This window comes from Azolla caroliniana, unplaced genomic scaffold (genome assembly GCF_043228905.1).
Source record: "Azolla caroliniana isolate FFs.n. ecotype wild unplaced genomic scaffold, voAzoCaro1.0.p SCAF_2, whole genome shotgun sequence".
Taxonomy (NCBI): Eukaryota; Viridiplantae; Streptophyta; class Polypodiopsida; order Salviniales; family Salviniaceae; genus Azolla; species Azolla caroliniana.
In genome coordinates, this window is record NW_028230437.1 from 24,516,993 (window position 1) to 24,530,331 (window position 13,339).

General features: G+C 37.4%; 1 protein-coding gene across 6 annotated transcripts; it reads left to right on the forward strand.

The window, feature by feature from the left end:
* Positions 1-2,919: 2,919 nt before the first annotated feature.
* Positions 2,920-12,465, forward strand: LOC147867739 (uncharacterized). Of its 6 annotated transcripts, none has more exons than XM_087315542.1 (12): positions 2,920-3,431; positions 6,080-6,148; positions 6,224-6,312; positions 6,447-7,385; positions 7,490-7,619; positions 7,709-7,837; positions 7,914-8,633; positions 8,717-10,896; positions 10,999-11,291; positions 11,550-11,692; positions 11,778-11,879; positions 11,970-12,465. In XM_087315542.1, the coding sequence occupies exons 1-12, from the start codon at positions 3,368-3,370 to the stop codon at positions 12,275-12,277; spliced, it is 5,166 nt and encodes a 1,721-aa protein (XP_087171668.1). In that variant the 5' UTR covers positions 2,920-3,367; the 3' UTR covers positions 12,278-12,465. The 6 variants fall into 6 exon arrangements, with proteins under 6 accessions (XP_087171668.1, XP_087171669.1, XP_087171666.1 ...); XM_087315543.1 differs by having other exon boundaries at positions 11,778-11,876; XM_087315540.1 differs by having other exon boundaries at positions 2,921-3,431; positions 11,967-12,465.
* Positions 12,466-13,339: the final 874 nt, after the last annotated feature.

A 13,339-nucleotide genomic window follows, 5' to 3' on the forward strand; every position in this document is an offset into this window, starting at 1 on the left:
CATAACCTTATGGATCAATTTTATTGTTAATGTTAATGGGTCAAGGGTATGATAGTTGGAGACATAAAATACCATTGTAATCCCATATCACCCAATATTACCTTGTGTTATGCCTAGAATGTTGAATATCAACTTTGAAGAAGAGAGCTTGGTTGTGCTTATAAGATTACCCGATGTGTGCAATGGTGGAGTCGAGTGTTAGACATAAGATGATAATCTCATTTTCCATTTTGTGCAAAATTGCTTCTTTAGTAGTTATAGTGGATTGCTTGCCTTTGTTTTTTTTCACAATCTTGATGAGACATGTTTTTTTTATAAAGGCATTGGGATGATGTCATGCACATATTCATTACCACGTTTCATTGAGACAACCATTGGAGTTGTTATATCACAACTTTGGGCATCATTAATTGTGAAACATTTGAGACTATTTCAATGGGTTTTTGCTCAAGGAATGAGAGCTTTATCCTCCCATTATACAAGTTGTGTTTGATTGTTAAGTAAATTAATGTTATACTATTTGGTTTTAATAACCTTATAAGGCTTAGTTTTTTAACCTAAATACTGGTCATATGCCAAATATATGTAAGAAACACAAGCATATTGCAATTTGTGGAGGACCGCCCTTTATAGATTAATGATGACTAATGGCTAATGGCCTTGTAATGTGAAAGGAACCATTTAGGGTTTCCAAAATGTATTAAAAATGCAAGACTCTTATGTAAAAGGGGTCTTTGGGTGCCCTACATTTGGGGCTACATTTTGCTCCTCATTTTCTTCCTTTTACATCCACTGAGTGTCACTTTCTTCCATGTTGTTTTTCCGCCTAGTTTATTGAGATATATATGTTTCTTATCTAGTAGTTATCTAATAATTAAGACACCTCATATGTTTGTTAAATAGCAATGATCTATAGGCGTGTGTTAATTTTTAATTAATTTAAGAATGGTAATGATCCTTGGAAGTGCAACACCCCAAGGTATGAGTCATGTTGATCCCTTTGGAAAAACTCGATTCATTGACCACCTTAGATGTTTGCATATATAGTACAATTGGAGTATCAAATTTGGTTTTTGTTTGATAGTCTCTATGTACTGCCACAATTGAGACATTGGTTAAAAGGAAAATTGGTTTCATAGCTTTCACAATTGAGCTTTATGAATACCTTTCTTCCAAGAGGAGTTGCTTTTATATCAACTCGTAATACAATACCTTAGAGGTTTACCTTGTCACAAGCTCCTTGCTATTATAGTATGGACAACAAACATTTTTTGTATTGACATTTGTTTTAATATATACAATAAGTTTACAATAGATATAGACAAAGGTATTGATAATAACACTATGCTTTTTAGGATGACAATACTATCCTCATTCACTAAAATCACAAGTGATATGATAAAGGTTTATGAATGGAGAGTATATTCATCTCAAAAAAATTTGAGATGTTGTCTTCCAATACATGAAGCAATCCAAATCCACCTCTTTTTATGAATCTCAAAACTTTGGATGGAGAATATAAACTTCATAACTTTTTCTCGTTAGGAATCCTCGACCATATTCATAACCTAAATGGAATGCCACATCAGTAGATTGTGTCGCAATTCATTCGGGCCTTTTTCCTGTTCATCCATACTGAGAATCCTACCTTGACATTGACCCTTAGTAGGTTAAGAAGGAACTGATTAGATAGCTAATGTAAACTATATATGGCTTAATCATCTCAAATAAAAAAGAGGTACACGTTCTCTGTTTGCTATTGCAACACGAATAACGACTCAATATATCTAAGAATGAACGACTAATCAACATGAATAACGAGACAATTGTTGTCTTGCTCTATGGATTCAAGAGATTAACCATGAATAGAATATTCATCATTTTGTATCTCAAGCTAGAAGCTAATCCTGGGTTTTTTCTTTTGATGTATACGAACACAACCTTCTCAATAGTTTGGAGACCTTGAGGTAGAGAGTTCAATACATCAATGTGGCATGTATTTGAGGATAAATAATATGGTGAAATTCAAGACTTGGTATTAATAGCCTAAAACCTTCAATAAGACTAAAATTGTCATTTAGGAACCTTGGAACAATGTATGTATAAAGTCGATGACCAAGATTCAAGATGAACTGCTCATTCCTCGAGGTAAAATGGGTGCAATAAAAAGTAAACTTAGTAGAATTGCCCATACTATTCCACCTTCACATCATGTGAAAATCTCAACAACACTAATACAAGTGACATAACATTGGGCAAAGAGAGGGAGAGGACTATATGCTAGCAAGGGAGGAATAAAGACCAATAAAAATGCCGCATGAGGATTGAATATTGTGCACATACTCTCCCACCTATTTGCTACGTGAAACTCTTGACAACGATCATATGAGCCACACAATCATGGGGCAAAAAGAGGAAGACAACCTGATGCTAAAGAAGTGCCATCAAGTGAGGAATAAAAGCCAATAGAAAGCTCCATGAGGACTCCAATATTATGCACATACTCTCCCACCTTCTTGATAGGTGAAAATCTGGAGAACAATCATACGAGGGAGGGGCACCCACGGAAATAGGGAACAAAGAGAGGGAGAGATGCCGATGTCAGGGAAGTGCTAACGAGGGAGGAACAGAAGCCAATGAAAGGCAACATTGTGGAACCAGTATCTCCCCAAAGTCCCCCCCCCCCCCCCCCCCCAGCTTCTTTGCGATATGAAAAACTAGACAATAATCATATGACTGGCACCCATAGAGATAAGGAATAACAAAGAGATAGCGAGCCGAAGCCGATAATGCGAGGAGAAGTGCTAGCGAGAGAATAAAAGGCAATAAAGAGGTCCATGGAGATCCAATATCTCTCGCACATACTCTAACTTTAGATTTTAAAAGAAATGCAATGGACATGCAAGAAGATGCTTTGCCTAATTTTTTCCAAAGGGCAACCGGAAGGATCGGTAGAAGTTACAGCGTCACCGGAAGAAACCGGTCATCCCTTCACCCTCCTCTTTCTCCTCTCCTCTCCTCTCCTCTCCTCCCTCTCTCTGACTTCCATATCCCTACGTGAATCTACGAGCTAAATCGGAGCTTTTTCACACGCCATAGCCACTGCCGACCTTTTGAAACCGTAATTCTGCTGTTGAGTTGTATTCCGTTACTGTGTTAGTGGTAGTGGGCTTATAAAATCCTACCCCCACCTATACCCCTCGAGCTTCATTATTGCTCCGTTTTCTCTCCCTGTTGTTGCATTAATCCTTTATTCACTCAGGGGAACTGGTTTTTTGTGTTTGTCTTTGCAGAACTGTATCTTTTCTGCTACTTTCCTTTTCCTTTTGAGTTTTCCTTTCTTTTCTCTGCCTTTTGGTTTTGGTCAATGGAAGACATGAAATCTGAAGAACAGGCGATCAAAGGAGAAAGTGCAAAGAAATCAATCAAAGGTGAGGGGATTCTGACCATTAACGATGACGTATAGTGACTTAAAACTTTGGTTGTTGTTTTCTGTCTTAATTACATTTCTTAAGTGCATATACATACATACATACATACATATTATATATATATATATATATATGTAATTCATGAAACTTAAGATTTTATCCTTTTTAAATTTAGAGAAATTATAAAATAGGTGTCTTAGTATTGTGAAAGATCCCATGATTGAGTTTTTGTGTTTTCCAGTGATTGTTTTATAGTTTTTTATGTTTATGATCAATGAGTGTCATCATTTTCTCATTGCACTGCAAACCATAGATGCCATCATATATGTTCCAGACTTCAGCTCATAGTGCAATGAGTATGCTGCTAATATGTACTAGGAACCAAACTTTTGATCCTGTATTATCTCCCAGGGACAATTCCTTTTATGATCCAATGCTATGTTTTTTGTCTTTATGATGACTATACAATGATTGGTGGGCTCTATATATAGAAACTTGATAGTTGTTTCATCTCATTGCATTTCAAATTATAGAATGATAGCCGTGAAAGTTTCATCTAATGATGCTTTGCAAAAGTTCATGAATACTGTTTTAGTTCAAAGTAGGATTTTCCCTTTGATCTTTCCTATTGCCCAGTGCTATGGTTTGTGTGTCTGCAATTGCTTTTTATCCTTTTATGTTTATATTTGAGTGTCATCCTATTCGTGTTTATGATTTAATAATTTAATGCTTAGTTTTGCCCTTCCCTTCTAAGAAACTTATGTGCTGTAAGATTTTAGAACTATAAAAGCATTTTGATTCTCTTATAAGTTTAGAGTAGCGACAACATTCTGCAATTAAGAAGGAGATATCTTTCTATTGATGTAAGTGCGTAGTGGATACGTGAACCCTTTTTTTGAGCCCTTATAAAAACATTCAATATTCTGCAATCAAGAACTACATCTCCTGCTATTGAATCTTGATGTAAATGGATATGTCAACTTATGCGTTTTTAAGCTCTAATAAAGTCATCACAATATCCTACAACCGGGAACTAGGTGACTTGGAATCCATGCGATTTTATGATATGTCAACCACAGGTTTAAGTACTTGATGTGCGACAAAGGATCATTGGATTCAGTATTGTTCAGTGTCTCCATTTTCTTTATTGCATCATATGTTCATTTAAATAGTTTAGGTACAACCAAAAATGGCCTGAAATATGGATTGGTGATGAGGTTTCTAGAAATATTCAGTAAGTATGTAGCACAAACTGATCGCAGATTTCTGTATGAAAGTACTCAATTATAACATTGGCCTTGCATGTGGATTTAGAAATCACTTGAACTACAACCTTAACTACTTAGATTTATTGAGTATGCACTTGTAAGCAGAAATATTAGGGGTATCAAGTCTATGTAAGAGGATTTGACAAAGCAAAATGATGTAACATAATGTTTGGGAACTATATGCATTTATTTTTTAATAAAGATAGTTGAGTATATCATATTTAGAAAAATAAAGCAACATGCAATGCAGTTGATGATTAGCTGAAGGCTAAGTTGAAAGTGATCCATGCTTTCCAACTTTGTAATATTGCTGGTTTAGTTACATAAATTTCCTATATTTTCTTTTCAGTTGATTAATCTTAATTCTTCCACATTATAAAATTGAGTAATTAGCCTGGTAACTTAACAGAACTATGTATTAATATTTCATATGTGATGTGCCATCTAAAATTGGGCATTGTTTGTAAATTAGAACCTTGTAGAAATCGGATACATAGTTAACTGCTAAGTTTGTATTGCTTGTGAAATTCATGATAGAAATGTGGGATTTTAGTAGAGATGATGCAACATCTATTCTATGCTATACATGATAGAGCATGTTCATCTTCTTGTAGTATGTGTTTGCATTTCATACAGGCCATGCCAATTTCTCATTATGACCCCAATATATGAGACTTGTGGTGGTGTTCAACTTCAGAGGAATTTAAAATGGAAAAACATTTATTTCTCGGTTCGCATAATGGTGAAATTGTTTTCTTTGCATATAAAACATATTTTGCTTAAAGATAAATACTTTTTTTGCTGCCCAAAGTAGCATTTTAGTTATGACTATTTTTGGACATAAATATCCTTCAAGAAGATAAATACTCAAGAGCACTTGTAGGCCCAAATAACTTCATTCTTTTGATGATATATAAACTCTGCATGTTATTTTTTTGGATTGTGTGCACGAAAGTTTCATGCATTGCTTTCAAGGCAATTGATTGTTTGGTTACACCTATCAAGCACTATCTATATTGTGGTAAGACTGCAGAAAATCACAGAAAACCTTATTATCATAGATTATTATATAGAAAGTTTAGGGGGAAAGCAAAGTATAAGGAAGAAAGTTAAGGAAAGACATGTAAGTTGCATATACACTAGAGAGAAGAACAAGCAATTTACATTTTATATTTTCAGGTAAGATTGCATTTCTTGTATTATACTGATTTCTCCTGGCAAGAGAAATTCTAGAGAAGTTATCTGGAGATGCTGAGATGAAATAGGAATGTGTTTCGGAATTTCTCTACATTAGATAACATGAAAGCTCCAGATTGCTTCTTGATGGCGTATAATGATGAATTCAATTTAAGTTTGATTTATGATGATCGCTAATTACAGATGATGGAAATGCAATATCTGGAACAAGTAACAGTACAAGTCCAATGTCTAGTGCTCAAGATTTCAAAGGTAGGTTTTTCCTTTTGAACTTCCAAGTTTGTTTTTTTAAAAGTGACTTCATATGTAGCTTTGGGTTTGTTGCAGATTTGCCAGGAATAGAGAATATAATTCCTTTGTCTCCTCAGTGGCTGTTCTCAAAACCCAGCGACAACAAGACACTGATAACACCAATTGTCAGTACACCATGGTTATTGTTTGTAATAATGTGTATTGCCCGTGGGCAATTTCCTACATGTCATTCCAGAAGTCCTTGAAATTATGTTATTTGTGACATGATTGCTCCACATTAATTGGATTTAGCATGCAGGATCTTCCATATGCACCGACAAACTCTATCAATGAAGTAAAGGTTGATCATGTATCAAAAGAGTTGCAGAGGGCAGATGGGAATCGAGAATCAGAGAAACGAAAGGAATGGTGGCGAACTCTGTCCTTAGAAGCTGATGGGAGTGGTCGACGCGATCGTTGGAGGGAAGAGGAACGTGAGACAACCTCTGTTGGTAGACGTGAGAGATGGAAGGAGGGTGGAGATGGTACTGAAACTAGGAGAAACGATCGTTGGTCGGAGAATCCATTGAATCAAAGAGATTCTTCTGATGGTAGAAGAACTCCCTTATCAGAACGCCGTTCTGATGCTCCCACACGAGACATCACTTTTGAGACACGTCGAGATAGCAAGTGGAGTACACGATGGGGTCCAGATGAGAAGGAGCCTAGTAGGCGAGAGAAACGTCCCGAGATCGAGAAAGAAGAAGTGCACAAGGAAAGACAACACTCTGTTTTCAATACTACTGGTAGTAGCCGGAATGAGAATGAACGAGAAACTACAAATTCATCTGGTCGGGATCGTGATCGCATTTGGCGACATCATTCTATTACTGGTAGAACTAAGGGAGAGACAGTTTCTCTTGGATCTACCTCTCCCAAAACGGCTCCTGGATTTGGAGTTGGAAGAGGCCGTGGTGATAATACAGCTATTGGGTTTGCCATTGGCAGAGGACGTGCTAATTTTTCTGGTATTTTGAATACAATGACTCCCTCTATCGGAGCTTCAACCCATTTAGAGAATGCAAATGCCACTCAAAGGTTCTGTTATCCTCGGGGAAAGCTTTTGGACATATATCGAAAGTCAAATGTGTTCTCTTCCTTCACTGATTTTCCTACAAGCTTTAGAGAAGTATCTGATTTGACACATGCAGACCCTCTGGAACCATTAGCCTTTTTTACTCCTGACATGGATGAAGAGGTAGGGTTTAACATACTGAATGGGTTCTTTTGTTCCCCTTATATACTTGTATGGGGGTCATGCGTTTTTTGTTTCATTTTACTAATTGGAAGCAATCTATCCAGGTTGCCTTGGAAGGTATTATGAAAGGTGACATCTTGAGCAGTGGTGCAACTCATTCAACTACGCGAGAACAAACACCTAACAAAATACAAGACAATGGTAGTTGGAATCGTACACAAAGTTGGAATAATGGTGAATGGAGTATTTGATAATCTCAGTGATTTGGAAATTTGTCCAGTATACGACCGTCATTTGAGGACCTCTTTCTGGTTGTTTCTTAGGTATTAAAGAGGATATTCAGATTGAAGCTTCAAATAAACGAGATTTATTCATTCCTGATGATGAAGCCAGTGCTGAAAATAAAGAAGGCATAGATGTGCACATAGATCAATCTATTCATAATGCAGTGGGTATGCAATGTGTGGTTATTATAACCGCTGATGATTCTTACAGATCGGGATCTTTAACACCTATCTTTTTTTATAGGTAACAATAAAGGTGACAATATGGAAACTTTATCCTCACAAAATGACGTGGTGGTGGAGTTTCCTGAAGCTGGACCAGATGTGCATTGCTTAACTAACAGTAAGCAAAATATGGAATTGGCAAAAGATAGGAAGCACTCGGATATACAAGATTCTGAAAAATCAGAGATTATGGACAAGTTTATATCTTCTCAATTTAATGCACAACCAGAGTTTGAGGAAACTGCTGGTTTTGAAGATAAGAAAGATATTGAAGAATGTCAAACTTCATTGGGAGATCTATCCCTTTTCTATATTGACCCTCAAGGGGAAGTTCAAGGACCTTTTCTCGGCGTGGATATTGTTGGCTGGTTTCAAGCTGGTTTCTTTGGCATCGATCTCTTAGTTCGACTTTCAAATGCTCCAGAGGGCACACCTTTCACCCGACTGGGTGATATCATGCCAGATTTGAACTTGAAAATGCAAGGATTGCCTAGTGGAGGACTTGATATTCTGGATATAAATGGAAGATTGATGGAAACTTTATCTACAGAGTTTTCGCAACAATCGACCTTGGACTCTGTTATGCAAGATGAGGTAAATAAGAGCCTGGTACACAATAGAGAAACCAATAATGGATTGATTGATCGAGAAATGAACAAAATATTCTTAGAAAGAAAGGGGAGTTTCCATGCTGAAGATGCCCAATTGCCACAAACCATCCATATAGATGGAAACACAGGTTTGTTTCTTCACGATTTTGATCAGATCTCTTTAAATTTTGGTTATGTTTTATATTTTTGTAACATTGTCTTTGTTGGGTAGATGTTGCAACTGACAAACTTCTCGAGTGGGGATCTGCTGCGAATATGGAAACACATGGGCTTGGACATGGGCTTGGACATGGGCTTGGAAGGCCTCCCATACAACCACAAAGGAAGTCAAATTTTTCTCATATGCAAGCAGAAGACCTGTCTGCATTTTCACAGAATCTATCAGATAAGAGTGCAGCCCATCCAGAAGTAGCTGGTGCATTTTCTAGTTTGACTGGGGAAGAACGGCAAGCAATTTCTGAAGCATTTCCAGGTAATTCGTTACTACAGGATAAATCTTGGCCAGATCCTTTGGTGCCAGAGACATTTGCCCATCAGGCCAACTTTCCAGGTTTAAATGCTTTCGAACTTCAGCAACTCCAGCACTTTGAGAAAGAAAGACTGCAACAAGTGGAACTTTCTCAGCCTGTTCCATTCCCACATTTATTACATCAGCATCATCATCAACGACAGCAACCCCACTTTTCAGAAGTGCTTGGACAACAGCACGTACCAGAACAGCTTTTAAATCATGGGCTTAATCATGATTTTAATATGCATACAGCTCAGCACTTGGGCAGTCCTCATCCTTCATTTCTACTGCAAGACCACTCACAGTCTACATTGGAACACGTGTTAAGGCTTCAACTACAGCAACTGGAGCAAGAACAAGTGCCTTCACGTGCATATCTTGAGCACTTGTTAAGGCAAAATCATCAATTAGAAAACCTTCACCCTTCTCAGGTTTTAGCTGAACGCCATTTAAGAAGGCTGCAAGAAGCTTCTAGGACAGATTTGCAAACTCAACAGGTAGAGGAGTTACTACACAGACACTCTCAAGAACTCTTTTTGCAGAGACAACAAGAACAAGCAAGGCATGAGCAAGCACAACAAGAAGCTTCTAGAGCGGATTTGCATGCTCAACAGATTGAGGAGTTACTACTCCAGAGACACTCTCAAGAGATCTTCTTGCAGCGACAGCAAGACCAAGCACGCCAACAACATGCTTTTTTGCTTCAGCAACATCTCTTGAATCTTGATGATCACTGCTTACCTGGTGGTTGGAAAGTGAACGAGTTTGGTGAATTTGTACAAACTCCTGTTTCAAACTCATCACCTGCTCTCGAAGCTTTTCATGAGTCTCAGCTTCATCATCAGCAGAGGCTATCCTCTTTGCATCATAGAGGCGAGATGCTCGGGCTAGATGATAGTCAACAATATCACTCAAATATTGACTTACACGTTCTTGCAGATCTTCAAGCACAGAGAAAAATTTCAGCCTTGCTAGATGGCACAGAGACTATGCCAGATAATCTGCTGGCGCAACTTCGAGGCAAAATAGGAAGTTTTGAAGCACAAAATAATCTCTCACAGAATCAAATGTCTTTTCCGGAACAAACTTCATTTGGAATGCAGGTACCCAAAAAGCAGTATGAACATTCAGGTGGAGCTTGGAATGTGGGCTATGACCTTGATATGGAAATGAGAGCAATGCCCAGACGAGATAATGATATTTCTAGTTTCGATCGAATTTCTAGACCTGAGTTAACTACAAAATCGCAGGTTCATGCTGAGATGCTGAGGCAATCTTTAGAAGAGAGCATTGATAATACGGGTAGAATGTCAAAGCAGTCATCCATGCAGTCCCCTTTTCTGAGACAAATAGGAAAAACTTCAGAAGAAGACCTTGCAAAATTGTGGAGCAATAATCACAACACGGACAATGGGATGTTAGGTTCACATTTCCATGATCATCTCGCATCTTGGCAGGCCTTGGCACAGGCAGAGTTGAATTTGCGAGGGAAGGATTCTCAGACACCTCAAATGAAGTTGTTTAATACCAGGACAGATGATGAAATTTCATCAATGAATAGAGCCCCTCTAATGGGTTGGAGAAATTCATTTTCTTCTGATGTAAATAATAATGGATTAGATTCTTTTCAACAAAACACAGCTGATATAGGCCCTGTTTTGGCACGTTCTGCTTCTTATGCAAGCAAAAGGGAATCCTCATGGGAAAAACATACTGCTTTGCAAAATGTTAATAATATAAATAATCTTCATAGTACTATGAATACCTACCTCTCTAGTGCAGAAGGAGTTCCAGGTTCTAATATCTCTATGTTCTTATCAAATTCTTCTGCCTCTGTGCCTGATCCTGATGTTGCTACTCTTCTGGATAACAGTAAAGAGGTAGGGTGCCACATGTACTCTACAAGATGTTTGTTTTGATTAAGGGTTTGATGAACTAAAATTGATCTTTTTCTTTGTTTTCTTGGTAATGTAAATAAACAGGCATTGTATATGAGTGCACTAAAAGAACTTAAGAATACACAAAAGAGGGTGATAAATGAACCTGAGTGGCAATCTCATCTTTCAGAACATGACATGGCGATGTTGTCCATGAATTTGCCTCATGTGGGCGAAATGTCATCAATGTGGCCCAGGTCTTCTTCCGATTCATTTATCCATAGCTCAACAGAGCAACACTTGAAGAGTGGAAGATTGATGGGTGGACATTTTGAAGATCATGATGAAGTTTTCTTGAATTATATGAACTCGAAACAAGGCCTGGGAATTGAACAACAGTAATACCTTACATCTCATTAATAATTCTCATTTTCTTTTCTTATGTGGTGTTAATGTGCATATACATGATATACATATACAAACCTTTTTAGGTCTTAGTTGGATAGAGGCACTCCAATTTGTGTTTATAGATGGATTTGTCAGTGTTAATATAGTTACTTTATGTAGCCTTGTTATTGACTCCTAATTAAGGTTATCTGTGTTCATAAACATTTTGTCTAAAATTCATTTCTAAGCTACGTAAGTTTTTTACGTAGGTTCAATTATCTGTCACTGGGGACTCAGAAAAATACCAGCAATGGAAATGAATCCCAGCAAACAGGCCTTGCTGAAATTCCATCTTTATCAGATTTCCCTGGAACATTTTCCCAACCACCACCAAGTATCCAAAACCCACAAGGTAGAAACTCAATGGGAGTTTTAGTAATTTTGTTTTCGTTTGGAAATCCATTGTATCTAGCAAAATGCTGTGTTGGATGTTGCAGGAATCTCTATGCCAAGTGAACAATCTTCTCTCACTGTAGCTGATGCAAAAGCATTCCGTGAATGGTGTGAGAACCAGATAACCATACTTACGAGCAGAGGTGGTAACACTCGTGTAATGATGGCAATAAGTTTGTTTCTTTATCTTTTTTCTGTTTGTTAATGATTTATTATAATCTTTGCATCATTAGAAGGAGCTGAACAGCTTACAGAATACACAGCTCCAGAAGTACTACTACCACGAGACTCCCTACCAACAAGAGTTAAAACCCTCTCGGTTGGTGATGTTGGTATTGGACATCTAAACCTAATGGAGACAAAACCCAAACAGGTTTATGAAGGGTATGAAGAAGTAGACGTGGAGGCTAATGGCCAAGTTTCGGCATCCAGAAGTGGGAAAAAGAAGAAGAAGGTCAAGAAAATTGTTGATCCATCGCTTTTAGGGTTTAATATGACCAGTAGCAGAGTCCTAATGGGTGAGATTCAGCATGCTGATGACTAGGGTAAAAAATGAAATTTTGTGTGTATATACATTAGGCGAGCCTTGTACGATACAGAGAGAGAGAGGGGGGGGGGGGGGGGGAGCTGTTGTGTTTTTTCTACCATTTTTCAATAGTAAGCACGTTATATTTCTTTTTGGAACTTCAAAACTGTAAGTCTTTGTCAATCTAATTTGATCGCTTTTCTTGAGCTTTGTACATCGGTTGATTGAGAAGGTATATACCATTCGGCAACAGAAGTGATTTGAGTAATCACTGTTATGATCTATATAGACCATGCACGTCAGCATTGTAAAACATTGTATGAGTGTATAACTTGGTTAGCTGTGAATGTAGTTATTGTATAGTTCACTGAATTGCTATAAAATCATAAACATTCTCCGGATATGGGCCTTGTAAGCCAATGGTTGGGTTCTCAATAACTACAGCAACTCCTACAAGAAAAAGTAACATTCTCTGGATGATGGCAAGTTTGGTAGGAGAGGTTATTCCCCACTTGAAGTTCCAAATTTGGAGCTGAGTAAGAGCGTTATTGCGATGAGGGCTTTGGGTGAATGGGTTTTTTGTCTTGCTTTGTAAGTCATAGGTAGGTCAACTCATCCCACCCCTCATAAACATCCGTCTCGCTAGAGTATATATCATGAATTCATAGGATTTTAGTAGAGCTTTGATTGCAATGTAATGATTGTTATGCAAAATCATTCATTCTATCACTGTTTTAAAGATTGCTTGCATAGTTGAATTGGGATGTGATTATTGTTTATGCAAAATAATTTATTCTATCAGTGTTTTAATGTTGCTTGCACAGTTGAATTGAGTTGAGGTGTTATGATTGTTTTGCAAAATCATTAATTCTATAACTGTTTTGTTGACTGCATACATAGTTGAATTGAGATGTAATGATTGCTTACATAGTTGACAATTTGAAGGCCAAACAGGTAATATCACTATGTTTTTTTTATGGTATGAATGTAATTTATGTCACATGGTATTTGTTATAGGAGAAGGCCCGTTAGTTGAACTGGTGCAAACCCTCTAGCACAAACAAGGTATTGAGGAGAACT